The sequence below is a fragment of the Solea solea genome, chromosome 7 (genome assembly GCF_958295425.1).
Source record: "Solea solea chromosome 7, fSolSol10.1, whole genome shotgun sequence".
Classification (NCBI taxonomy): Eukaryota; Metazoa; Chordata; class Actinopteri; order Pleuronectiformes; family Soleidae; genus Solea; species Solea solea.
Window position 1 is genome coordinate 18144840 of NC_081140.1, and position 26229 is coordinate 18171068.

Sequence of the window (26229 nt, forward strand, 5' to 3'; positions counted from 1 at the left end):
CTCACCATCACACCATCGCGGATGACACCCACACCCACTACAGCTGTGACCACCTCTCTCTCTCCACACACACACACACACAATCATTAAAGTCAGGGTCTGTATTGAATAAAAGACGAGCTAAAAGTAGCCTGACTGCAACATCAGTGCCAATGTAAGCGAGCCTGTACTCACTGCCATCATCTGTGTAGCTTCCACTCCGCGTCTCAAGACATAGTAAAGTGTAAATCCCAGCTGTTAGACGCCGGTGACGGTGCCGACTTGTTCCACAGCAGCTTTATTCTAAGGACGGGTGGTGGTCGCTGGTTCGTTGGTGAAATGACACAGAGCCGGCGGGTAATTCAGTAGATTCATCGCTCTCCGTGTCCACAGAGGAGTGTTGATGGATTAAATAAGAAAATAACAGGGATGGTGTTAAAATCCCAGCGGGTCCGCGCGCGGCGCTTCTCTCGTCTTCTCCCCCTCGCCGGCACACAGAGACAAATGCCCGAGCAGTGTGTTCAGCCTGCGCTCGCTCCCACGTCAGCTGGAAAATAAATAGTCTCTGAGAGAAGTGCGTCCCATCATGATGTTCCGGCTTGCGCAGGTTTCGGAGGTTTGACACAACCGGGAACAGTCGTTACCGTTCGGCTCTTCACACCCGTAACTGCGCGCAAAAACGTTGGTGGCGAGTTTGTGGCGGCTCCGGTGTTCTGTGTGTGTCTGTCTGTCTGTCTGTCTGTCTGTGTCGCAGGCTGCAGCTCCAGGACTAAGTGACGAGGGCTGAACACAACTAAAGCCCAACCTTCTGCACTCACTGACCTTGCAAAGGAGAGACAGACAATCTGAGAAAGGGAATTGTCCAATGTAAAGATAATAAACATACTTCTGATGATCAGTTCAGCCATTTGTTTTGTTTTTTCATACAGCTTTCTGTACGTGGCATCACATTTGAAATTGTTCTAATGTTCAATTTCCAAACACACACATAATAACAGCTTAATTATACAAACGCACGAGCTTCTATAAAATCCGCACAAAGGCCACACTGAACATCAAACACCTACACATGAAATATTATTTATAGCTGGAGACTTCTGTTACAGTCTCAACTCCCAACAGAGCTCACAATCTCTTTCTTATCAACAATCAGCAAATACAATATTTTCTTCCTCATAACCTGCACTTTGTTTTCCGTGTTATGTCCACAATTACTTGAAAAAGACCTTTCTGACCCAGTGGTGTGGAAACATTTAAATACTAACCCTTCAGTTAGTCAGATTATGTTTTTTTTTTATAAAGAAGAAGCCATTTTAAACACAGTGTCGAAGATGCAGAGGTGTTAGCACAAACAGCATGATATCCTTTTTTTGTGTTCATAAGTTTGTGTTTCACTTTGAAGTGGAAATCATGTTAAAAGTCAGTTCAGAAATCTCTCATCTTAGGAGGAGAGGAAATGTACATCAAAGCGTTTGTGAAGGCGGCGGCGGCGTTATGATTCTAAAATGGTGAGTCAAACATCTGGAAAACACGAAAGACGCCGCATTGTCCTGCAGTGATGTTGCTGGGAATCTCGTGGAGTCACAACTTTGTGCAGTTGTTTGAGGGACGGGAGCTGTCTGCAGATACGGTGCGTTTAATGTGTAATGGTGGCACAAAAGAGTTCATCCATGTAATGACAGCGTAGTACTTCCAAGACCCCCCAGCTGAGTCTCTGGTTGGGATAGTACTGCTGGGCATCTCCCAATGGAGGAGACAGCAGGAGTCCAGCTTATTGCAACCACTCCATTTCGCACTGCTGCTTTCAACTCTCTTATCAGACCATCCACTCCTCCCCACTGCTTTTCCTCTCCGATTCCCCAAACATTAATGGATCATGGTGAAGAAGCTGTGGAGTTGGCTGAGTGACTTTTCAGAGAAGAACGCCCGAGTCATACTTTCCACCTTTGCACACAGAGGTGCACTCAGGTCCATGTGAGGCAAAATGCACTGACAAATCCCAATACATCTCCACTTTCTGGTCTAAAGAGACAACGAAGGAGACAAAAACCACCGGAATTTACTTGAGCTTATATGAGGAAGTTAGCTGGTGTCCACATATGTGATAAAAGAATACAGGGACATTAAATGAGGGCGGTCTTCCAATGAGAAACCACTGCTATAAAAAATGGAATGTGAGATGGAGTATGCATGTGTGGAACGGAAAACGCGGGTGCACCGTATGGGACTGTTGATTGGGTCAGTGTAAAAGCTCTTCACACAATAGTTCTTCTTCGTTAGTTTATTACCCTGCAGCTTCATGGTCTCAAAAATGAAATTTTTTTTGACATTGCACCCTTTGTTTCACATTATAATAAAAGCTCCAGTAGACTGAGAGTCAGTTGGGTCAGATGAGGATGTCCATCAACACAAATTCACCATGCAACACTTGAGGCATTTTGCATCAGTCACTCTTTCTATTCCCTCCCCCGTAAAGCTGAGGTGCTTGTCCGTCAAACTTCCATTCAGTGGGATTTACCAATCAAGAGTTTCATGCGGGGGAAAAAAAAACCAGCCAAGTCTACACCTACAGTGTATGTGAAAGCTCTGCTCTATCAAACTGCCTAACAGGCCGTCCAGAGCAGCGATCAGGCAGGAATCACCGAAGGCCCATTTCTGACAGAGAGATAAGGCCGGAGAAAAGAATGCTCCTCAGATAACACCGAAAAGTCGGGGAACATCTTCCTCTGCTCATATCTGTCTCACAGGCTTTTAAAAAAAACAGTGAGTCCTGACAGTCGGTGAGAAATTGAAACTGTCTCTGTCTTGTCAGAAACTCACCGACTCTAACAGAGAGACACTTGAAAGTGACCTTGGAGAATTCTCTGTGTCTCCGTCTCCCTCTGTTTCCTTGGGTGACTGAAAGGAAGAGCTATAACCTTGAAATGAGACCAGAGGACAGAAAACGAAGTGTAACAAACGTCACTGTGGTACAAGGCCAGACCTGCAGACAGGAAACGTCCTGCCCTGCTGTGAGAAACACGAGGCCATGAGAGGCCAGTCAGAAGACTCCAGAGACACGTCTCTCGCCATGTCATGTCTTCTTCAGATAAAAACGGCCCAATCCTGGCTGTCATGACACAAAATGTCATGCCTCAACTCTTGAATGTATCCCCTTAAACACTTGTAAATGGCTCCATATAGCCTCCACATTCGTCCCTTACTATCTATTACCTTGCTGCCACGCGGAGAAGAGACCTATAAAAGAAGTAATAAAGTGGTGCCTTCATTGAATGAATCCAAACTTTCACAAAACCTTCGCTTTCTGAGAGGCGCTGGTGGTTTCTCTTTGTCAATCGTGGCTCCCAGTAAGCCACTATCGACTGTAGCACCCGAGTCGTCTTACTGCAAAGGCCAGAGTGCTAACCACTACAACCGTGTGGCTGATTGCTAATCCATCAAATGCAAAAATGAATAAAACAGTAAAAAAATATGAAATATTAACGACACAGTTTCCCCCCCGAAAGTCGTAAATCGTCAAATTTTAAAAGGAAGGCAGCCACGTAGCAACATCTGTGATGTTTCCAAGTGTATATCTTCATACACTTTACATCATCATGTCATGTGAACATGAACCCTTTCTTTATATTTTAGGAAGCCAAAGTGCCACACAACACTGTCTGTGCCTTCACAGCAGCAGCAGCAGCAGCAGCAGCAGCAGCAGCAGCGTGATGATGATGAATCGAGACGTCAGATGGGCCACAACTGAGGCTGGATCTTTAACTGGCTGACTGACCTGCCATTCTGAATAGAATGGGGAACCAAACGATTGCAACTGGCCTTCTTCAACACTCCATTCAGATATTTGGATGAGTGTAGGAAGAGGAACATGTGTGATTTCCCCCTTTTTCTTTGTATTTGTGTATTTAGAGATAGTGTTTGATATTGTGTATTGTGTTGTGGTTTTGTAAGTATGTTTACATATTCTGTTGAACCTCACTCTCTATATTGGATTGCACCACAAACATCTAGCTATAATACATGAATCTTCCTTTCTATCCTGTAAAGGATAGAACACATTCACCTGCTAATGAAGTAAATAAAAAAATAACTGTGACTCTCCTCTCAGCTACAGCTATTATATTCATTTGAATGGAAAACATGTCGGTGTTCGTGCGTCGGCAGTATCACAGTGTGTGCAGCTTGCACCCGATGAGGATATATTCAAATTTACCCAATTTGTTTAATCTAGTTCGAATTACAGAGCTGGATAAATCAGCGATAAACATTTCACACATTTTAGTATTCGCCATGAATCGAAACTACCAATTACACAAAAGTTCAGAATGTATTTATAGCCATAACCATAAAAAAAAGAGATGGTAGAAAACAAATAGCAATAAATGTGATGAAGGGGGAGGCGATAGTACTCAAGGGGAGGAGGAGGAGAATTACCATGATGAGGAAGCCGAGGATGAAAAAAAAGTTACTCATGATAATGTTGACACTCATTACAGAAAGCAGACTCATTACAGCCACGCTTGTGTTGATGAAAATGATAGTTCCTAAGACTATAGTTTGGAGTTATGGTTCATGTTCATGATGACAAGCAGGATTAATCAAAACCAATATGGTCTGGATTGCTGCAACAGTTGCGGACCGAGAAACCTTTTTTAAATCCAAATGTGAACCTTTTTTTTTTTTAATGCTGCAGAGACTCAAACTCCCGGGGGAAACTGGAACCTGCAGAGTTGGAAAAAGTCAGCCAAGTCGTTAATGAAGTTATGACCAGAGACACTGCTGGGGCAGGTGATCTCAATCGCCTGCAAGAATGGAACGCTAAGACCTACTTCAGACCCATTTACTAATGTTAATTAGAGGAGAAGAAGGAAAGGTTTGTAATCTGTTCAATTAGCTCGGTCTGCGGAGGCTCCCTGTGGGGCAGAGGAGAGATTCAGGCTCAGGACCGTGGACTGTTATTGAAAACCATTTTCATGAATCAAAAGGGAAACGACCTACAAGTTTATATTTCCGTCATGGTTTGATTTCCAACACTTTTCTGTTCATACTTCACACGCTGGATGAATTTAAGTTGGATGTTTCACTCCTCTTTATGTTTTCTCGCACACCTTATTACCCTGCCCTTTTGCTCTTTTTGCAACGTGGCAGAAAAACGTCCACGGCAGTTAAAAAGTCAAATATAGATACAGAGACTCTGAGAGTGTGTCAGGTCCCAATCACACCCCCCCTCTCTGTGGCCTGCCTGGCTTGCTTTCATGGCTGTTTCTGTGCCCTGTCAGCATTACCGACAGACAGAGATATGCATCCTCCCTGCCCTGTGCTCAGCTCTGCACCACGAAGTGCACAGACATTCATACAATTTACGGCCCACACCAAAATTGGATGACTTCTCTGGTATTTTGTGCAGGTCCTCGCACCTGCTGTTCTCCACCTTCTCTCATAAATGACTAAACATCCTGAGATTGCGGGAAGCAAGGCTGCAGGAGCAGATTTACGGGGGCAAATTAGATCAGGGAGGACTGAATGGGACACAAAAAGACAGAGAAATTGGTAGACAAATAGACTTTTCTTAAATTTTGCAGCAAATACCTTTCCTGCATCCGCACATCGGGGGGAAATGTGAACTATCCCTCAGAGAACAAGATAGTTAGTGGAAAATAGGGCATGGAAAACATCCCGTCGTCTGCGGGTTTCAGTACCAGCACAAGCAACACAGCCAGTCATGATCTACAGCTTGTATAGTTTGACCTTAGATGCAACCATGCAACCTGCCAGGTCACCAGAGAGTTGCCAGGGTTAAGCACCATCTGACCAGCAGTGATGTGACTGAGTGACAACTCAATTTCATCCCTGAGCTGAGGGTGAGCACATCATCACGACAACAAGACAAAATAGATGTGCCTGCCGCTGTTTTCCCGTAATACACGTGCACATGTGAACCCACAGAGACCCGGCCAGGTGACGGCACACTGTCTCGATCAATTATTGATCCTTCCCAGACTACCAGGTGTGAGCTACTACTGCATCAGCGTCGGAGGTGGCCTCATAACTCTTCATCATAGCGATGGCAAGTACCCAACAGCAACAATCTCCTCATCCCTGCAGTGACCATAATGCGTTTTGGAGCATAGCAGTCTCTTGTGGCCAAACTACACGACAACACAGCCACCAGATTAAACACTAGCACTGGTTATTAAGCTGTGGCAAAATCTTAACGTTAACACAGAGAGGTAAAGTAATGTAAAGAGTGAGGTTATATTTGTGACCAGATGGAGATTCTGGTCTCTGACCTTGTCCACACACTTGGTATCTACTTCCTATCCTGCCACTCACTGCTGGACATACATTATCATGCAGAGTAAACTATGACTTCAATCAGTGTACAGTGTGTGACTTCGCTAAAACAGAAACAGTCTTAAAGAAGTAAGACATCTAACCACACACACACACACACACACACACACACACACACACAGAGGAGAGGCTGTCTGCAAGAGTCAGGACTATGAGGATTAGGAAGACTTTTTTTTTTATGGCTGCTTCTCTGCATTTTCAGCAAAGGACAGTGACATCAGACTTGGCTCACACCTCAGGTGAGGCTGCAGGGCTGTGTGAAAGGATGAACCGAAGTCCATATTCCAATGGCTTGTGTGTTTGACTTATGTTTTCTGGCTTTGTGCCTCCTTTCTTGTCACTTGTCACACAGAACCACCTATATTTCACTCTGCTTATAGCTCCTCAATATGGATTCAAGCATTCATACAGCATTTCTTAAAAATGAAATGTAACACCTGAAATGAATACAGTAATACTCCTGGCTTCATTGTCATACTCTGTCTTTGATACACAGCAGCAATTTTATTAGCTTTTATTCTCCGGTATTTTTGTTGAAATCTGTTCAGGTAATAACAATTTTAATTGTTTTCTAAGTTCCTGAGAGCATGGGAATTCAAATAATTACCCCCAGTCTAACAGTGTGCACAAATTGATATATTGTCCTTGTTGCTCTTTTGTCCCAAATGTAATTTCTCCAAGAAGTTACAGGATATAGGAGCAAATTTTCCTTATGCATTTTAAGTTAATCTGAAAATTGCATTTTGTTTTGTCTCCACACAAAAGTGTAGTCATCTTGACTTCAAAGATAAACGACTTCATAAAGACAAATGACTTCAAAAAAATAAAAATAATCCTCATGTTTCAATACAGTTTGGTTGGTTAATCAGTATCAACAGTATAACTGGATGCATTCTAATCATAACTTTTAATCTAAACTTTTTACTCCTTATAGAGCACAAAGTCAGTAGGTTTCCATCACTGTTACACCATAATTCATTCATTGTTGTTGAGTTTAACACCTCAACTATTCTTGTAAGTGATGCAAACTTCACCGATTATTTAATTTGACCATGTTCTCATGTGAGATAGACAACATGTGCAGAGACTGTGTTGGAAGCACGATCAGATTATAGCAGTTTAAATCATAATAGCCCTCTATTTCATGTGGATTATGCGGCGATGATTATGAGCTAATCCATGACCACAGAGCATGGATAATGAGAGCAACCAGTAAATAGACTGCCAGAGTTTGCATGAAACAATGGTTTGACTTCTGTAATTATGCCTGTCATTAATAAAAAAACCATTCTGAAGAGACCAGGGTTAATATCACACCCAGCAGCACAACCTTGTTAAACAAATAAACAGAGCAGAGATGATGATTCTGGGCCAAAAAGCTGTGCAGGTTTTGCTCTTTAGAAATAACTGTTCTCTACTGAAAAGCCATCATACACAAAATCAACTTTATTTCTATTATTTCTGGAGCACAAAACCACCAAGTTGCAACGTGGTATAAAACATTAAAAGCAATAAAAATAGAAGTAAAACAGTAAAATAGTGTCATAACAGAGTGGTAAAATGGTAAAAAACTACATAGAAGTGTCCGGGTTGACTATTTTTACCCTGAGGTGAAGGCCAAGGAGAAGAGGGGGTATTTGAAAGCGAAGTAAAATGTTCAGCTTTGGGGGCAAATTTAATTTCCATGGGTAACCCGTTCCAAAGTTGAGGGCCAGCTACAGAAAAGGCCCGATCGCCCTGGGTTTTTAGTCGGGAATTTGGCACAACTAAAATCAGCCTGTTAGACCTCAGAGCTCGGGATGGAGCGTGAAGAAAAAGAAGTTCAATAACATTTTATAGTAAAATAAAATAACATTTTTAGGAGTAAATGCGTGACTTACAGTAGGAACAGTGCGAAGTCATGTATGAGAAAAAGGGAGACTTTGTTTGAGCAAATTGGTTTGGCTGAAAGTAGCATCATCGTCATACTGTCTGACATCAGATGTCTCAATCAAGAGAAGCAGTTTCAGCCATGGTATTAGAGACCTTAGTGGGATGTATGTGTTCAATAATTCAGCAAAGGAGTGGAGTCTTTGTATTCTCGGCATTCTCACGCCTTTGTAGCATGAAAAACAGCGAGAAAACATGAGGAAAGATGGATGTATAACAAAATGAATCTGCCAGATCAGGAGCTGAACCAGGGACTCGCTGCTCAGGGCATTTTATACCCATGTGGTTTGCATGCACTCGGACTATCAGACTAGACTGCCCATGGCCAAGTTTGTGTCATGTAAACATGCTGCAATTTTAATGGCCACTAAAGTCCTTAGCGGGCTTCTTTTAGGGAGGCTTTCAGACCTCTGCTCCTTTTAATCTGTCAAATTTGCCCTGCTTCTCCCATCCTCTCTCTCTCCTCACCTTACCATCTTCTTTCACCCAAGGCCTGCTCATGCATGTTATCACTAAGCTGGCAGCAGGGGGAGGATACAGAGGAATTTTTATACCCAAAATGCTCCCTAGTGCAATCCTCTCCTCTCCTATCCTCTCCTCTCATCTCCTCTCCTCCTCTCTCCTATGGGAAAACTGTCTGAGCAGATTTCAAACAAGTGTGACAGGTTTGTATTTGTCCCACAACTGACTCCCTCCCCTCCCCTTTCCCATCTGAACCAAATTGTTGTAACTAAATCAACAATCACCTGCTGCTCAGGCCCCGGACGATACCCCTGCAGTATTTGGCCACTTTGGCCGCATCCCAAGTGGCATTAAAGGCTTCTGCCGTAACGATGACAGTGCATGCAAATCATCAGCTCTACTTTTCAATAATGAATATGAATGAATACAAACGCCCTGATGGTGCAACGCCCTGGATGTTCTTTTTTTTTTTTTTATGTAACATACTGTATATTCACTCGGATTGACAAACAGATGCAGGTGAAGGACAAAAAGAGAGAAAAGATTAATAAGGTACTCAAGGAATTAAAATAAATAAATAATCACTGGATAAATGGACATTTAGATTTAGACAGAACATCAGGAATTTGTCATTATGCACTATTTGCTTTGCAAATAAACTTAATCTACAAATCATTTATCCCTTTGGTGGACTGACATTTAGATTCACTCTGTGTTTTGTTTAACTGCTGTACAATATTTTCTATATAGATTTATTTTGCTTTTTTTTTCTTGGGTCGTGCTGCACTTGCCTAGTTGTACATGCTGCTATGTTTTTTTGTCTTTGTGCTGTGTTGTCTTCACCATGTTGCTCTTAAATAACAGCCCCCAATGGGACTAATAAAATAGTATGAATTGTATTGTACGTCAGTTGAAATGAAGTCACTGTTGGTTGCTTTGATTAAAACGAGCGCTCCTCCTCTACAACTGTTAAATGCCACCACTTCCATCATTCTAGAAGTTCTATTTACATTTCAGTAACTCCCTAATAATGTAATTATTTCACTGGCAGCTTATTCAAGTATGAAAGAGTGCACTGTGATTTCATATTTGATATGGATGTACATGAACATGGCTCACCGTGAGAGCAGAGTGCAGATCAGCAAGAGTTACCAGATGAGATGCAAACAGATGGCTCAACAATAATTGTGAAGCCAAAGGCTGATGACTTGGCGTTTAGTTTGGCTTTTGCTTGTGAATTTATCATCAAAAATCTGGTCATTATAATTTCATGAAATTCAGTGATCCACAGCAACCACTTGCTGGGTTACTGCACTGGTGGAAAAAAAAATAAGAATTAGTTGTGGAAAGGAGTCAGCCTTGTGTTGGTTGCATGATTTGAACAAAAATAATCACAATGCATTATCATGTACACTGGTTTTGCACGTTGGTGTCCAGAGACACTACACAAACATGTCTGTCTTTACACTCTCAGGTGATGAGTATGTGTTGTTTTTAAAGCAGCTGTAAATGTGAGTCACTTTAAGAAGACTCACATTGACTAAATTTTATTGAAAACATTTAAAGCATTTCTTTTTTTTTTTTTAAATGAGTAATTATCTTAAGTTGCTGAGAGGTGACAGCTTTCCTGTCTGAGGTGCAGAAATCTTTGGCCTTAACCTCTTGTTATTAAGGAAACATGGGCAGTTTGCTCCTCTCAGGACAACAGATAGGAGCTACAGGGGCACTGCATCAGCATTTTAGTTTGAAGTTGCATGAGGCACCAAAGCACGATCAGCCTTACTGAGAGAAAGGGCGAGAGAAATAGTCGTGGAGAACAGAATGAAGCTGGAGAAAGAAAATTCAGTTAAGTCACTAAAAACAATGCCATTTGGAATTATATTTCCAGCCTCTTATTTTCATGTATTTTTTTTTTAAACAAGGGCCATATTAATGTGGAAGTTATTCATATTTATTCTTTTTTTTATACCAATTTTCCACTTCACCTGAGGGTTGCAGGTGGAAGCTGGAGCCAATCCCAGCTGACATAGATGGAGTTCATCCTGGATCTGAACCGGTCACCTTCTTGCTGTGAGGACAAAAATGCTCGCCATTGCATCACTGTGTGACCCTCGCAGAGAGTATTTTCTCAAATTATAGGGGCATGCTACTGGTGATATTACATAACACCTGAAAAGTGACTTTTTCACACTGCATCCCGCCCTCAATATATCTAACCAGCAGTCACTAATTAAAACACACAGAAGCACCTGGTTAGAGCTAAAAACATCCTATTTCTCCTGATTGCATTGCAACGTTGTCTCCATCTATCTCCTACTGAGAATTTTGCCTCAAATACTTGTGAACTATGATATGATACTGTATGTACGAAGTATAACAGCAACACAGGCTGAAAAAAACAAACAAACTCAAAAGGAGCAGTTACTGCTCTGTGTGGGTGTTTAAACTGCGGTGGGATGTGGGTCATGGAGCAGAAGATCAAGTTCTGAACAACTTCCAGCATCCAGGCACAGTGTGAACAAGGTGAGGTCATCACTGAGGGAGCTGGGACTGAATTCTAATCACAACAATAAGGTCAAGTGAATAATCCCTGTCCACGGAAATGTCATTGTTTCCCTGCTCCGCGATGTCTCCCCATGCACAGCATCACAACAACCAGCTATTGATCACTCACTAATTAGAAATGGGTGAGGCCTGTCATGAGCTGTAAAGGATACAAGGGTCGCACACACTTGGACTAGACGACGACGCGCACGGACACATACACTGGTCTCCATGAGTTCAGAGGATGTTACATTGACTTACATTCATTTCCAAATATGTCTTCACCTTAAAATGTAGTCATTTACATTACGGGGACTTGATTTTTGCCCCCATTAGGAAGACAAGTCCCTGTAATGTGACAGATTTAGGTCCCCACAACATAAGGAATACCAGGTTGCACACTCACACACACATACACTGAGTCTGGTTTCCGTGACTTCAGAGGACATGACATTGAGTGTCATTTCCTTGAACTTAATCATATAACTACTACTGGCCTAACCCTAACCTCCTCCTAACCATTCAACACGTCTTCACATTAAATTATAACAATTTATGTTGTGGGACTTGTTCTTTGTCCCCCACAAGACAAGTCCCCATTATGACAGTGTAAAAACACACACGCACACACACACATACCCTAACCCTGACCAAATTCTAACCCTAAAGGTCAAAATGTCCTCACAAAGATAGGTTTGCTTGACAAGTGGTCCACATAGCCTACTTAAGACAACACACACACACACACGCACGCACACACACATGCATGCTCAAACGCACTTACACACACGTTAAAAAACAAGTTAAATATAGACTATTACCTTATAAGACACACACACACACACACACACACCCACGTGACGGAGTTGTTTATCTTCCATAGACTCTCCTGAGGCAGGAAGTCAGCTAAGTAATCTCACTATCTCACTGTGACCCGATCATAGCCGGAGAGGAACAGGTAATGGGATCGGAAGACGAAAACGAACAAGCTAACACAACAGCTAACACAATATGTGCTCAAAATGAAAGACAGTAAGTGGGGAAACCACAGCATTACATTTGGATGAGTGGTGCTCCTGGGAAGGATTAGGATGTGACTAACTAACTTACAGCAGCGAGAAATTGGGCCTATGGATTTTCAACGGACTAATTAAACTAACTGGAAAGCGAACTGCTGACCTCGGTGCTACGTATATGTGTCATTTACTTTACTTGTTGAAACCAAATAAAACATTTATGTTTGTTTGTTATTGTATGAGCTGTGTGTTTCCAAGGTTTCCAGAGTCTATGTTCTGTAGCAGTCCATGTGGACATCATTTGGTATTATATGGAAATGCAAAAAATGAATTCACTAAAGGCAATTCAGTTAGTTGTATAAGTCTCCAACGAAGCAAAACCCAATCTGCACACCTGTCCAGAGAAAACCATGTGGAGAACATATAAACACCACAATGACTAGCCCCGTTCAAAGGTTTTCTGGATGTGTGCATCAATTTAACATGAAACACCTCCAAAGTCCATGAATTCACAAGTGCAATTCAGAGGTGAAGTGAATTCAGAATGCTCTGTTATTACAGTTTCAGAATTTTAAGCACTAGGATTTAATATTTTCTACTAAACAGCACCCAAGGAATCAGACTGTACTTTCATGTCTAACAGACTGGCTCAATGACTTGTTTTTCCAAATCTATTTATAATTTTTTAACCTTTTTATTAACATTGTAAGATACAACTTCTCCTATTTCGCCTCTGATATGTCATATAATTGGGATGAGATAGACTTGGATAACGCAGGGAATTAAATACCTGATGCAGAAAAAACTAAAGGCACAAACAAAGCAAAAATACTAAAACAACAGACTGAGAGACGGCATCACCACATGTAACGTGTGAGGGAACACAACTCTGCAACGAAAGCCTTGTCAGAACAGACAGGAACTGAGGGGAGAAGACAAAACCAAGGTAGTATCACCTTGGGAAAAGAAGCACATACAAAAGACAGGTAGGAAAAACAGAGGGAGAAGACAAAAGAGGAGAAAAGAACAGTTCTTGAAAGCAAAATGTAAAAGTGGAAGAAGGGAGTTTAGTGAAAGGACTGTGAATGTGCACATGGAGATTAAATGAACTGTTAATAAAACATTAGAATGGCTCTGTGTAGAGTTTATGACATATACTGGGTCTGTCTCTCACTGGGGAGGTTATTGTTGTTCTTGTACCAGTTCATGTTAAATCATTGTTTTACTTTGCCTGTGTTTTTAAACACAAACTCTACTTGAGGAACCGACCCCTGTTTTCCCACTAAGATTTTTAGTGAGCTATAAACCAGTCAACTGAACAGGGGCTATTGTCTGGTTTATTCTTCTTGTGGGGGGTTTTGCTGTGTTTAAGGGGGCTGTGGGAAAACAACCATCTTGCACACATGCTTCCACTTTCTTGCCTTCAGTTTGAATCATTCACAATCAGGACAATGTGAGTGTAGAAAACGATATATTAGACTGGAACAGGATTATGGTTTGCACTCTTGCCTTTGCAGCAAGAAGAGCCAGGCTGTGATGGACAGGTGATCTGTCCAGGGTGTGACCCCGCCTTACGCCCTATGTCAGCTGTGGTTGGCACCAGCGCCTCATGTGGAGGATAAAGCGGTAGAAGATGGATTTGACTTGATTTAACTGCACAATGTAACCTAATGCCTCTTTAATCATGACCTGACCTACTTTTAATGAATTGTAAATAAATCTATAATTTGATACAGCAGTGTTTAACTCAATCTTATTCAAAGATGTATTTTATACTGAACAGACAGAAATATATCAACATGATATAAAATAAAGGGCCGTGTTCTTAAAACCCGAGGCGTAAGGAGTCTTAATGTGCACAAATCGACATTATGGTATTCTATGAAGCCATGATTGATGAGCCCGGCTCTGTTGACATTATTAAACTGATTCAACTCATTAACATTTTAACTACCTGGGTGCTTTGACTGGATGGGCAAAGCAAAGCAAAAATGTGCTAATGTAATGCAAAGATATTACACAGTTTTATTCAGGCCTGACACATTTTTATCATCCAGAATGTGACATGATGTGCTCGATTTTTGATGTTATCATCAATGTGTGTTATTCCCAATACAGCTTTATCTCTCTCACCCTCGATTCGTCCGTGTCTCACCTCCTTTCAATTACCCCGCGTGTGGTTTTACAATATACACACGACCAGTGTGCTGACTAAGTCGTGCATTATGTATGCATCCTCAGAGGATCACAAACGGCTTATTGCTCATAAAATGCAGTCAGGCTTTCAACCTCGCATATAGACGCACACCTACACGGGACATGCTTTTCCATTCAAATCATTATCGTTCCTGTGCAATCTAAAACTGTTTAGAGACAGAGAGACACGCGCGCGTGTGTGCCGTGAAAGTCTGGCCTCCATAACTGAGAGAAACACAAAAAAGCAGTGGCAATTGTTATAACACTCAGTGCAGTCACACCACCCCCGTATGCTTCTGCTGCTCTAACAAAAACGGATAGGTAGATTAGTTTTGCACTTGACTGGCTCTGTCTGGCAGCCTGTCTGGATGTCACATGCTGTCGACAAGGCCACCACTTCCCCAGGTCTGGCCACAGTAGCACAGACTCATTTGGTCTGATGCAGCGTCTCTGTCACTGCATCCTATATTCTGACTCTTGCTTTATGCAAACTGGAGCAACAAGAATACATAAATTCATATTTGTGGCAAAACATAGACGGCTACATAAAGGTGTAAGTCGTAATAAAATGTTATTCATATGGATGAAACAAGAAGTAGGAAAGGATGTATGTGGAGACGAGAGATATGAGGACAAGCAGACTCAGGCAGGGGTCATGGATATCAATAAAATGGTTGATGGACATTGTAATCTTGCAAAAATTGTAGCTTTTTTTTGGTGGTTACCATAAAAGTGCCAGAAAATGTCCTGTGAGTAAGTGCTTTTGCCAATTTTTGGCAGTTATTTACAGTTTACTGCATGTTAAAATGATGTATTACCAATTTAAAATGAAGGAAAAACTAAAAGTTATCGAAAAAAAAAACGACTGTGGTTGTACATGAACAACCAGATTTTGCATGTTTTTCAAATTTGAAATTTGAACAGTGTAAAACAATGCCAAAAAACAGGCCGAAAAATGGAAACTATGAACAGGCGTTTTTTTCCCACTGTTTCCCTCTCTGGCCACAAAGACACTGATTCACCGGCTTCCTGCAACAATGCGAGTGAAATTATCGTAATAACCACATGTCAGCTTTCAAAAACCATCGGAGTTTTGCTGATAGCGCAAACCGTCGCGTAATAACGGTGAAGCAGAGTGTCGTCTGCGTTACGCTCGGTGTTAAAGGGTTAAAAAGACACCTTGGTATCAATCTGTATTAATGACTGAATGCTTGTCCTTCTCAGAAACGTCCACTGACCAATATCATCGCATCTTTCTCCTCTCGTTTCACAGGAAAATAAATGTGAAGAAATGAGTGGAGAAACAGAGGAAATATAGCTACTTCCATACAGAGCATGAAGGAACCCCACACCAAAACTCCTTTTGCCTTTGAGGGGAATACTTTTTCATTCATTCCCTTCATTGAAGTCCAGAAATATTTCAAATCAATGCCAAATGATGTTAAATGCTGCCTCGGAGGCTTATGGTGGCCCAAGACATTCACAAGAAACTTTTTATGGATGTTCTCTTTAATCTGCCACCAACCTTGACCTATAAGTACCAGATTATGTCTCATCTTACACCACAATACAAATATTATACAGATTTGAATGAATGAATGAATGAATGAATATGAGTCAAGATGTGTGGATGTATGAGGGAAGGATATACTGGTTGATCCAGAGAGGAATTAGATGAGAATAGAAAAAGAATCACAACAACACTTTATGACCTAAAAATGACCCAGTATACTGTATCTATCAAGTCTCTCTCTCTTTAGTCTCTCTTTAGTTTGTCCTGGTGCAGACTGGAGACGCTGTGGCCCAGTATTTCAGTGTCTTGTTTCCATTCTAAGATTAGTCAGCCATGTGTCTGAAGCCAGTGTGACCCACTGACACCAAAGCCTTTCAGCTCATGCACATCGGGACCTCAGGACTCTGTTGCTCATGTGTAAAAAGCATTTCTGTTTCTGCACGCAGATTCACATGTGCACACCATGCACGTACTCCTTCTTGACCTCCACTGTGGTCATTTCACATCCAGATCCTCTCCAGTTTCACTCTTCAGGTCTATATGTGGGTTTTTTTTAGCTCCAGCACACGCAACAGGCTGCTGGGTTGTCAGGCGGTGGAGCCCTCAGAGATGGGAGGGATGACAACTTATGTCCCCTCAGGTATTGGCAGAGGACAGAAGATGAGATAGAAAGGCGAAATGTAGGAATGCAAAAGCAAATAAAGACACAAGAGAGTGAAGAAGTGAGAGGAGTTATAGTCCGTGATGTGATTTAATCCCACAAAGTAAAACAGAGGGTGGATGAAGACAGAAAGGAAAGTCCTAAACCATCTTTCCCCTGGCCCAATCCCCTTTCCCTCAACGTGATATATTCTCCGCCTGTCCCAGGAGATATTGAGCACATACAAGTGATATTGTTCACTTTAACGCTATCGCTCTACTACAACTCCCTGATGAGAAAAGCAACCGTGAAACTTTATGGTGGGAGGAAAGAAAAATGCTGTCAGCTGCGCTGTCACAGGTCTTGGTTCAGTTAAATACATACTGTTGACTCAGGGCTACCTCAGAAGACCTCAGATAAATCACTGGATAAATCATGCTCTTCATATGAAGAACTTATTTCATATAAGCTCTTCATATGAAACTTATTTTTGCCTTGGGATGAGGATACGTGACAAACAATCAAGTCATTTTTGAATATTTCCTGAATATGTTTAAAGAATGAAAGTATTATGTAAGGGTCTGTGGTGCATCACCATTAACCCTCATTCAGATATCTAAGTGGAAAAGAGACAGTGTCACTAAATATATGACACAATGCATGTGTGTGTGTGTGTGTGTGTCATTTGCCTGTAGCCTCCGTGCTGGTCGGCCTCTCTCCTGGGCCCATCTGTGTAACCATAGTGATTGAGCAGTCTTCATCGCTGTGTGTTAATCAAGTCTTCCCTGTGGGCTGAAAAGTGTGTGTGTGTGTCTATATGTGTGTTTGTCTGTGTATGCAATAGCACACAGTTTGGTGATGCACTCAGAATAAGAGCTCATTAATTTCACTTAAACTGCTGCTGGCTAACACCCACTGTCTGGAGGATATTTTAGAAAAGGTAGTGTGTGTGTGTGTGTGTGTGTGTGCGCGAGTGGTTATTGGTAGATCTGCATCACTAGTCAGGGATGTGAAGACAGAGCAGCTGCTGGTTAAATTGAGCCCAAGCAACGTGACCTGTAAACAGAAGCACGCACAGAAACCCTCACATTCCAGCTTAGCTCAGGTTATTTAGGGACACGTGAGGTTTAAAAAGGACGACTGTGCCTCTAAATGTATATGTCTGTGTGTGCAAATGTGTATGCACACGTGCATATGCTAGATAAGCCTGTGCCAAGCACTTTCACAGTAGCATAGGAGGCAAATAGTTCAGATTTCAGATGGGGAGTGGGTGAATTTATATATATATGTATGCTCTGTATATACTTTATATTTGTGTGTGCGCTCTTGGGTCCGAAACCTCGAAGACCACTTCTCTATTCACTCAAATGTGAAAGATTAATGTCCCTGATGTTGCAGTGCACACAGGAGCAGGCGGCTGTGTGGATGCTGTCAGTCTGTTGCAGCAGAATTACAGGACTTGTGTTATGTTTAATGGACAGGTCCATCTCTGCTTCGACTCCACGTCCGTCTCCCTTCCTTAAGGCTGTCTTTAACTATGAAGACGCAGAGATGCAGCATTATTCTTGTAACCCACCTCCTCCTCTACTAGTGCCATGGTTCTCAAACAGGGTACGTGATCAGAGTGGAGCTGAGGAAAAAAAAAACAAATTACAACCAGAAGACCCAGGTTCATGTGGGTTTTCTCTGGGTTCTCTGCTTTCCTCCCACAGTGTGAGAGTGAATGGTTGTTTGTCTCTCTATGTGTCCCTGTGATGGACTGGTGATCTGTCCAGGGTGTCCCCCGCCTATCGCCCTATGTCAGCTGAGATTGGCACAGCGCCTCCCGTGACCCTCATGTGGAGGATAAAGCAGTAGAAGATGGAGGGATAAATATTAATAATGAGAGTCACATTATCTCTCGCTTCATCTTAATCTAATTTCTAGTGCTGTCAGTTAAATGCGTTATTAATGGCGTTAACGCGAACCCATTTTAATGCCGTCAATGTTTTTAACGCAAGATTAACGTTCTTTTTGGCCTAGCAAACTTTGTCGTTTTTTTCACAAGCTGTTGCAACAACTAGTAACGTTAGAAAAACTACACCACACCAGATCTAGCTAGACCGGCAATCATTTCTCGACGCGCTCCCCACATCCAAGTAATGATGTGTGCAGTGTTACCAACCAGGCAGGCAGACCCCCGAACCGTAGTAAGGAGACCTCCGAAGACCGCTAGCTCCTTTAGCTCGGATTAAACCACGGGACTTTATTCACAGGGTGCAGGGTGACAGAGATTTGGTCTCAATAAAAAAAAACATTTGCACAAAGCAAGCCGATCCACTTCTCTATGTTGATAAGAGCATTAAAATGAGAAAAAATAATGGGACAAAAAGAAATCAATGGACATTTAGAATAGACAAAAAATGGGGCGATTAATTGTGATTAATCGCGAGTTAACTATGACATTAATGCGATTAATCGCGAGTTAACTATGACATTAATACGATTAATCGCGATTAAATATTTGAATCCTTTGACAGCACTACTAATTTCACTATACCAGTGTGCGAGGTTTAAGTGAGGAACAGGAGGGTTATGATGAGCAAATTATCTTACTGGGCATAAATCTGCCTCCTGTGAAAAGTATGTAGCTGACTTTTCTCAACCTATTTACAGCGCTGAATTTTAATAAAAAGTTGTAATAAAAAGTTTACTCCGAGAGCTCAGTATGTTCTCAGGTGGTGATAGAAAGTTTGAGAAGCACTGTACATAGTGTATGCCTAAGAAAATGTTACTCCACCTGCAGACTAACTTCAGAGCCCTCAAGTGAGAAAGCTTTGGAGGTTTTTATCAAGGAAGACAATCTGCTTGACGCTCCATGTTCCAGCTCACTGCTTTTTCTTTGAACCCACCGACCAGCTCACGTCGTCCTCCTCTTCCCTTCCATCCATCTGCAGCTCTTCGAAAACTTGAAACCTTTTTCTTCTTTACTTTTGTGCTTTCATTGCCCTTCCTTGAAAGTTACCCCCTGTCCCCCCCAGAGGTCTGTAACTGGGAGATGATGGACAGCTCTGGCAGTCTCAGGGTACCATGCAGACATATTTCGTATGCCAGTGTGTGAGCTTGTCAGACAAAGCACGATTTGCCCATCCTTCCCTCGTTTACATCCAATTACGGACGTACATGATGATGCATGTAGAAAGATAAGTGCATGTTTGAGTACAGACTCACACAGCGAGCGAGAAAGTTACAGCTCACTCTCTCTCGGTCCCTCTGTGTGTTTATGGTGTGGATGTGTTTCTTTGACAGGTTGCAGAACTAGCAACTATGTCTAAATCAGATCATAACTCTGCATGCCAAGTTCTCCCGTCAAAAACGAAAACAGATTCAGCGACTGAGAGAGGGGGGAAGACAGGGGAGAAATCAAGACAATACGTGAGGGAGCCAAAGAAAGAGATTTATAAAAAGAAAACAGAGAGAATATATAACATTTATCATACTTATTGTGAGAGCTGACATACAGCCCCGCCACAAAATATGCTCAACTGTTCACATGAGGCCCAGCAGAGTTCCAAAAAAAAACTGTCTGGAGGAGCTACCCGACAAATCAGTCATCCCTGGACCATAGGGAGAGAACCTCACTGGCAGCAAACTGCCTGACATATCAGTCATTGCACTCCACTGGGACACGGACTACACAGGGAGACACAGGTGGCAGAGAGGCACAGGCCTCCAGGTTCACTACACAAGGAGCGGTCGCCCAAAAGAACTACCTGACCCATCCGTCAAACAGGGGACGTAAAGATGAACACTAAATATTTCCACGCAAAACTGACAGAAAGACACACAAAGGACACCAAGAAATTGAAAGCGTCTGACGGGGCAATCCATCTCACATTTACCAGACGCACTCAGACACAAAGACATGTCGATCTGCATGTGCACATAACATCGCACAGTCAGGCAGTCGGACGGACGCGTCTTCCAAAACAGTGGACCTGAGGGAAATGAAACATTACCACTAATCTCACTACCTATTTCCAACATATGAGAGTTTTAATATGCGTTTACTCGTGTTGAAAGATATATATAGAGAAAGAAAAGACATGTACAGTATACTCTGTGAGTGTATATGAATATGTATTGTATTAACAGATGGGCTGGCAGGAGCGCAGGGGTTCACACCATGTCTCCAAACTTGAATATGAATTTGCATCACACTGACACATGCACACCAATGTATGTGTGAGCATCTGTTTGACAATCTGAGGAAATCAAATGAATGAATGAATGACAAGGGCTTCAAGTGTCCCTCCATCACTTCAACTGTACTCAAACAGTACAGCACTGGAGAGTTTGACGCCACAGTGGCAGCTTTCTTGCTCAAAGGTTCCTCGAGATTCACAGGGGCGTCAAACTCACCGTAAGTCAGGGGCCACACACACAGAGCAGTCTGATCTCAAGTGGGCCGGACGAGTAAAATAACAGCATAATAACCTATAAACAACAAGAACTCCAATGTTTTCCCTTTGTTTTACATTTAATGAATCTTTTTACACATCACAGTGGATCTACAAAACATTTAGTCACAGGTATCTGGAACTAAACATTCTAGTATTTCACATATGATTAGAACATGATCAAGATATGACATCGATGTCATATTCCTCAAACTAAAGTGGGAGCTAATAAAAATGTGACCCCCAGGGGACAAATTAGGAATGACTGTATGTATAATTTACATAATTGTAGTAGATTATCTTCAACGTAGGGTTAACTTTCCTGCTCTGCTTGTGGACAGTGGTCAGGGAAGCGCAGGTGAGATATTATTACCTCCAGGGCTGGAGCTGTGGCTGCTCCACGTTAGCACCCTTACTTCTACAGATAGGGGATGAACAGGCGGACACTAATCTGTAATCTGGAAGAGTCTGAGCGTTTATTTCGCTTGGAACACAACACATATTTACCCCACTAGTATATAGTGACTCATGCTAACTCTCTCTTCACACACACACACATACACAGCGCTGCTCGCTCACTCTCTCTATTCACACACACATACACTTTCCTGGCTCTTAAAGGGGCCGCAGCATTCTTATAACAGTAGTTTACACAAATTCATCTTGCGGGCTGGATTGGACCTTCTGGTGGGCCAGTTCTGGCCCGCGGGCCGAACGTTTGACACCCCTGAACTAGAACTACTAAACAAGAGATAAAACAGATGAAAAACAGATTTTCCGATGCACCTCATTTATTTGCCTCTCTCGCGTCTTGGTGTAGAAAACGAAGAGAGGATGAGGGACTGAATAATATGATGACGTTATGGCTCCTGCACCCACACAGGGACGAGCAAGGCGGGGAGAATCCCCCCGTAAGCGTCGTAGCCCAATAAAATGGTCATCATATAGGGAGGCATTTAGGAGCAATGAATACCAATGAGCGAATACAGAACGCATCGCAAAGCAGGAAATGAATGCCATGCATCACAGTGACGTATAATCCATCTACTGAAGCCCAGCTGGAGAGCAACGTGTGAGCTCACAGAGAGACATGTCTCACTGGAGAAGCACATTCTTTGATTTGCAATGAAAAGGCAGAACGAGGAAGGCGAAATCAAACGCCCATATCACTTTTCATTTGAAAATGAGACTGCAACTAACAGTATCTATTGTTTTTATCCACTCACTTGTTTTGATTATATCATGAAACAATATTAAATGTCTTTTTTAAGCGATATCCAAAGTTATTTTGCAGAAAACTAGTTTTAGAAGGTATAAAAAAAAAATTTGGCATCAAAAATATCCACCATAGGTGATGTTCCAAGTATACATAAAGGTCCATTGGGTTATTTAATTTATTTCATTTCCAGCATAATTATTTTCTTCATCATAATAATGAATACAATCTTGTAAATAATAATCTTGCAACAACAAGATTAGATATGAGCGGAAACTGTGATTCAAGTTTTTGGAAAAGATAACTGTGTATCAAGTTAAACTAAAAGTTATGATATGTGATTAAGAATGCCAGAGTTTGTTTTGAGCAGTAAAATTCACTTTCATGGGCACTTTGTGTTTTCAGTCCTACTTTTCTATTGGGCCATTGGGCGAGACCAGCTCTAAACACCACGACTGTGGTGAGAAACACACACACAGAGTTGTGTGGGACTATTAGGCTTAATCATTTGACAACAGTTTGAATGTATCTGATATTGACCAGGACCCTATTATAAAAATCCAGGTTAAATAACATAAAAAAATGTGAGTGTGAATGGGAGTAAGTGACGGACAGAGAGGCTGAGAGAGAAAGGGGAACAATGATGAGTATGAGTATGGCTGTGCTGTGTTAATAGTGCTGCCCTGGCTGGCCATCTCTCCCCGCCGTGCCGAGCCTCGCTGATTTAGGGGCTATTTGGAGATAGCCGGGCTACTGAATGTACACAATCCCTCAAACCAGCGAGAGAGCAAGAGAGAAAGGCTTGAGGTATGGGCGAGATAGGTGGGGCATGGACTATTCCTTACACAACTCATGAGAGTAAGAAAAAAAGCTGGATCCACTGGTGGGGAAGAGGGGAAGGCAGATGGGAGAAGTGACCAGGAGGAGGGAAATTGGGGAGGAAAGGTGAGTCAGTGGTGATGAATGGAGTGAGGTGAAAAGTCTCGGAGCAGAGAAACAGATGAGACAGGAGGCTGGAGATGAGGAAAAAGACAGAGGGGACGAGTGAGTGAGTGAGTGAGTGAGTGAAGCGAGGGAGGGAGGGAATGACGGCAGAGAACAACGGAGAAGAGATGAATGAAGGATAATAGGGCCACTGCTTTTATCTGTTAAACAGAGCACATGCACATTTACTCTGATTTGATAGGGCCAGAGATAGACAACTGTTTTCTTGGTTCTCATCTGTGCTCTAACTATTGATTTGCAGAGATGGATATAGATGCAGTTAGCAGCAGGAAGAAGGAAGCAGGGACTGACAAGATATATGACAAACATCTGTTTTCATCTGCCCTTGCAACTTTTTCTTCCCACAGTCTTTTCTGTGGTAGTGATACTTTTTCTTTTATTATTATCGTATCGTCAGGTCCATGATATTATAGGTTATGAAACTGTGAGCATAAAAGGCAAGACTTTAGAAAAAGAGGGCGTTGGAGGATGATGTTTACCGACCGATGTTTTTACACACACTAACACTAATTTTTTTCGTAACAGTCGCAAAACCTCAGAATTTCCCTCAATTACATTAATTTAGATGGATGGGTGGATGGATAGATAGGTATGATGAAAAATTCATGTCATCACAGTTCATGCCACATCGGTCTTTCATCCTCAATTTCACTTGTGGCTAATACTTTCATTTCAGTCTTTTCCCCCGGCTTCACTTTTGTTTCCTTTATTGTCTGGTCATTAATTGAATGTCATGCCTTTTCTTTTCAATCACCATTTTCACAGAGCATTGTTGAAATCCAAATGGAACTTTTAACAGAACTTCAAGGCAGCGTTTAATTGTTTTTCATTCCAACTAAACAATCGGCTGCAGCCGTGCTCTTTGTCATCTTGACCGGCAGCTTGGAGTCATCAAGCACTCATCACAAACACTGCTCAAAGAGCTTCACTGACTGTTCTCCAGCCAGGAGTCAGAGAGAAACAACACACACTGACCATAAACAGTGGGCAGAAAGGGACCTGCCACCACATATGCTCCACTAAGTGAAGCGGGATTTTCCTTTTCATGCTCGCCGAGCTGATTTCTGAAGGCTGTCACTTCCTCTGCTGTGTGCTGTGCTCCACTGCCAGGCAAACCTCCAGGAGCCAAACGGGAGTGGCACATTTAGCCATGCTCGCTTGATTTTAAAACTGACATGGGGACCAGCCAATATGTGGCACCTGTCATTGACATGCAAATGTGTGGTTGTATGAGGCTGTAAGCATGCAACGTTAAAGAGCTTATGCATAGATCACACGTCAAACTACAGTATACACACACACACACACACACACACACACACAAACGAAGGATCACATTGACTTCCCCAATGAGCTATTTAAAAGTGTAGTATTAACAGAGGTGGAGAGTAATGAATTACATTTACTTTTACATTTTTTTATGTTTTTTTGGAAGCACTGCACTTCACTACGTTTTAGTAAAATAAATCAAAATTGATGCACCAGAAACTGTGAATGATGAGGAATGAGGTGAATTGGCACTAATTATGTTGAGAAAGTAAAAGCATTTGTGTTTACATATTTTACTTTGGCAGCACTTTCATTTGTAAAAGTTTTCCTTGAATGAAAAACAATTCATTTTGGTCCTTTTTTTAAGGACACAAGAAAGAACCCCAACCCTGTTATTAAAGTAACTAAGTCACTTTTACTCCTCACTCAACCTACTTTTTTACTTTAACTTGACTACATTTTTAGACCAGATTTAAGTAAAATCTTTACCAAAATAGTGGTACATTGTCTACTTGAAAATCACAAGAAAGATATTCTCATCAACACATTTAATTACACACTGTACAGGACAGAGTCACCTCACTGCTGCTGCTGCTGCTGCTGTAGTAATATTGCAGCTCCTACAGACTCCTCCCTGTAAACACTTGATGCTAATGATCAGAGCAAACAAATAACTGCTGGTTATTCTTCTGTCTTTCCCTCTCTGGCAGCTTGCAGTTCAGATTGAATCATGACAGCAGTTAACTAAAGCAAATGCTATCAACATCTCGCATTGTGTGATACATCAGTCAAACTGAAATAGTTAAGTACTGACATCTTATTTTTTATTTTTTTTGCAGAACTTGTAGTTTCAGGCAAAGACTCTGTTTTGTTTATTTAATCCATCACTGAGGCGATCAAGGGAAGAAAAAAACCCACAACAACAACATGACCTGAATCCTTGCAACCTATTGACAAATGTCCCCTAGGGACCAAATGATGAATTGCTATAAACCTTTTCCCAAAAACGTGTGTGTGTGTGTGTGTGGGGGGGGGATACCAAAAAAATAATTCTTCTAAAGAATGGCATTCAAAGTGCAGCCTGTTTTGATTTAAACGCTGTTATGTCAGCTCCCAATTTACAACAGCCCCGATAACTGTATGGATTTCGTCCACATTTTGGAACATATTTGTTCTGCTCCCAAACAGTTAGAGGACGTTCGCCTCGACACTAAAACACAGGAACAGATTGGCTTTCTACAATAAAGTTAAGTGCGGAGTAAAAATTTGAAATGTGACGTGTGATTTAGAGGTTTGGAAGCGGCTCGGAGCGTCACATTAAAATAGGCACCGTGCACGCTCAGTGGGTTAGCGGTACAACGGCGTTCGATCACTGTAACTCAGCAGGTGTACACGAGTGCGGGTGTTATGGAATGAATAGAAAGTGTAGAACAAAATGCATGAATTGATATTTACCATGAGTATATAAATTTCCTGTGTGTGTGTGTGTGTGTGTGTGTGTGTGTGTTTTATGTGTCTGAGATTGATGGAGTTGAAGGCAAGTGGGTAGCACAGTTGTGTGGGTGTAAAGCCAGCAGCCCTCTGTCAGCCTGTCAGAACACTGAGGCATGCCAGCAGCTGTGAGCGTGTGCACACTTGTGCAAGCATGTCACTGTGTGTGTGTGTGT

At 42.0% G+C, this 26229-nt stretch overlaps 1 protein-coding gene across 2 annotated transcripts in view; it reads right to left on the bottom strand.

Annotated features, from left to right (window-relative positions):
* schip1 (schwannomin interacting protein 1) overlaps positions 1-26229 on the bottom strand; it is a 188045-nt gene that overhangs the window by 43354 nt on the left and 118462 nt on the right. Inside the window, exon 1 of one of the 2 annotated variants that reach the window (XM_058633048.1) lies at positions 175-706. The exons of the other annotated variant lie outside the window; for it this stretch is intronic. Coding sequence (XP_058489031.1) covers positions 175-183 — 9 coding nt within the window. The 5' untranslated portion in view covers positions 184-706. Of the gene's footprint in view, positions 1-174; positions 707-26229 lie in introns of those variants that run through there. 2 annotated transcript variants of the gene reach the window in all.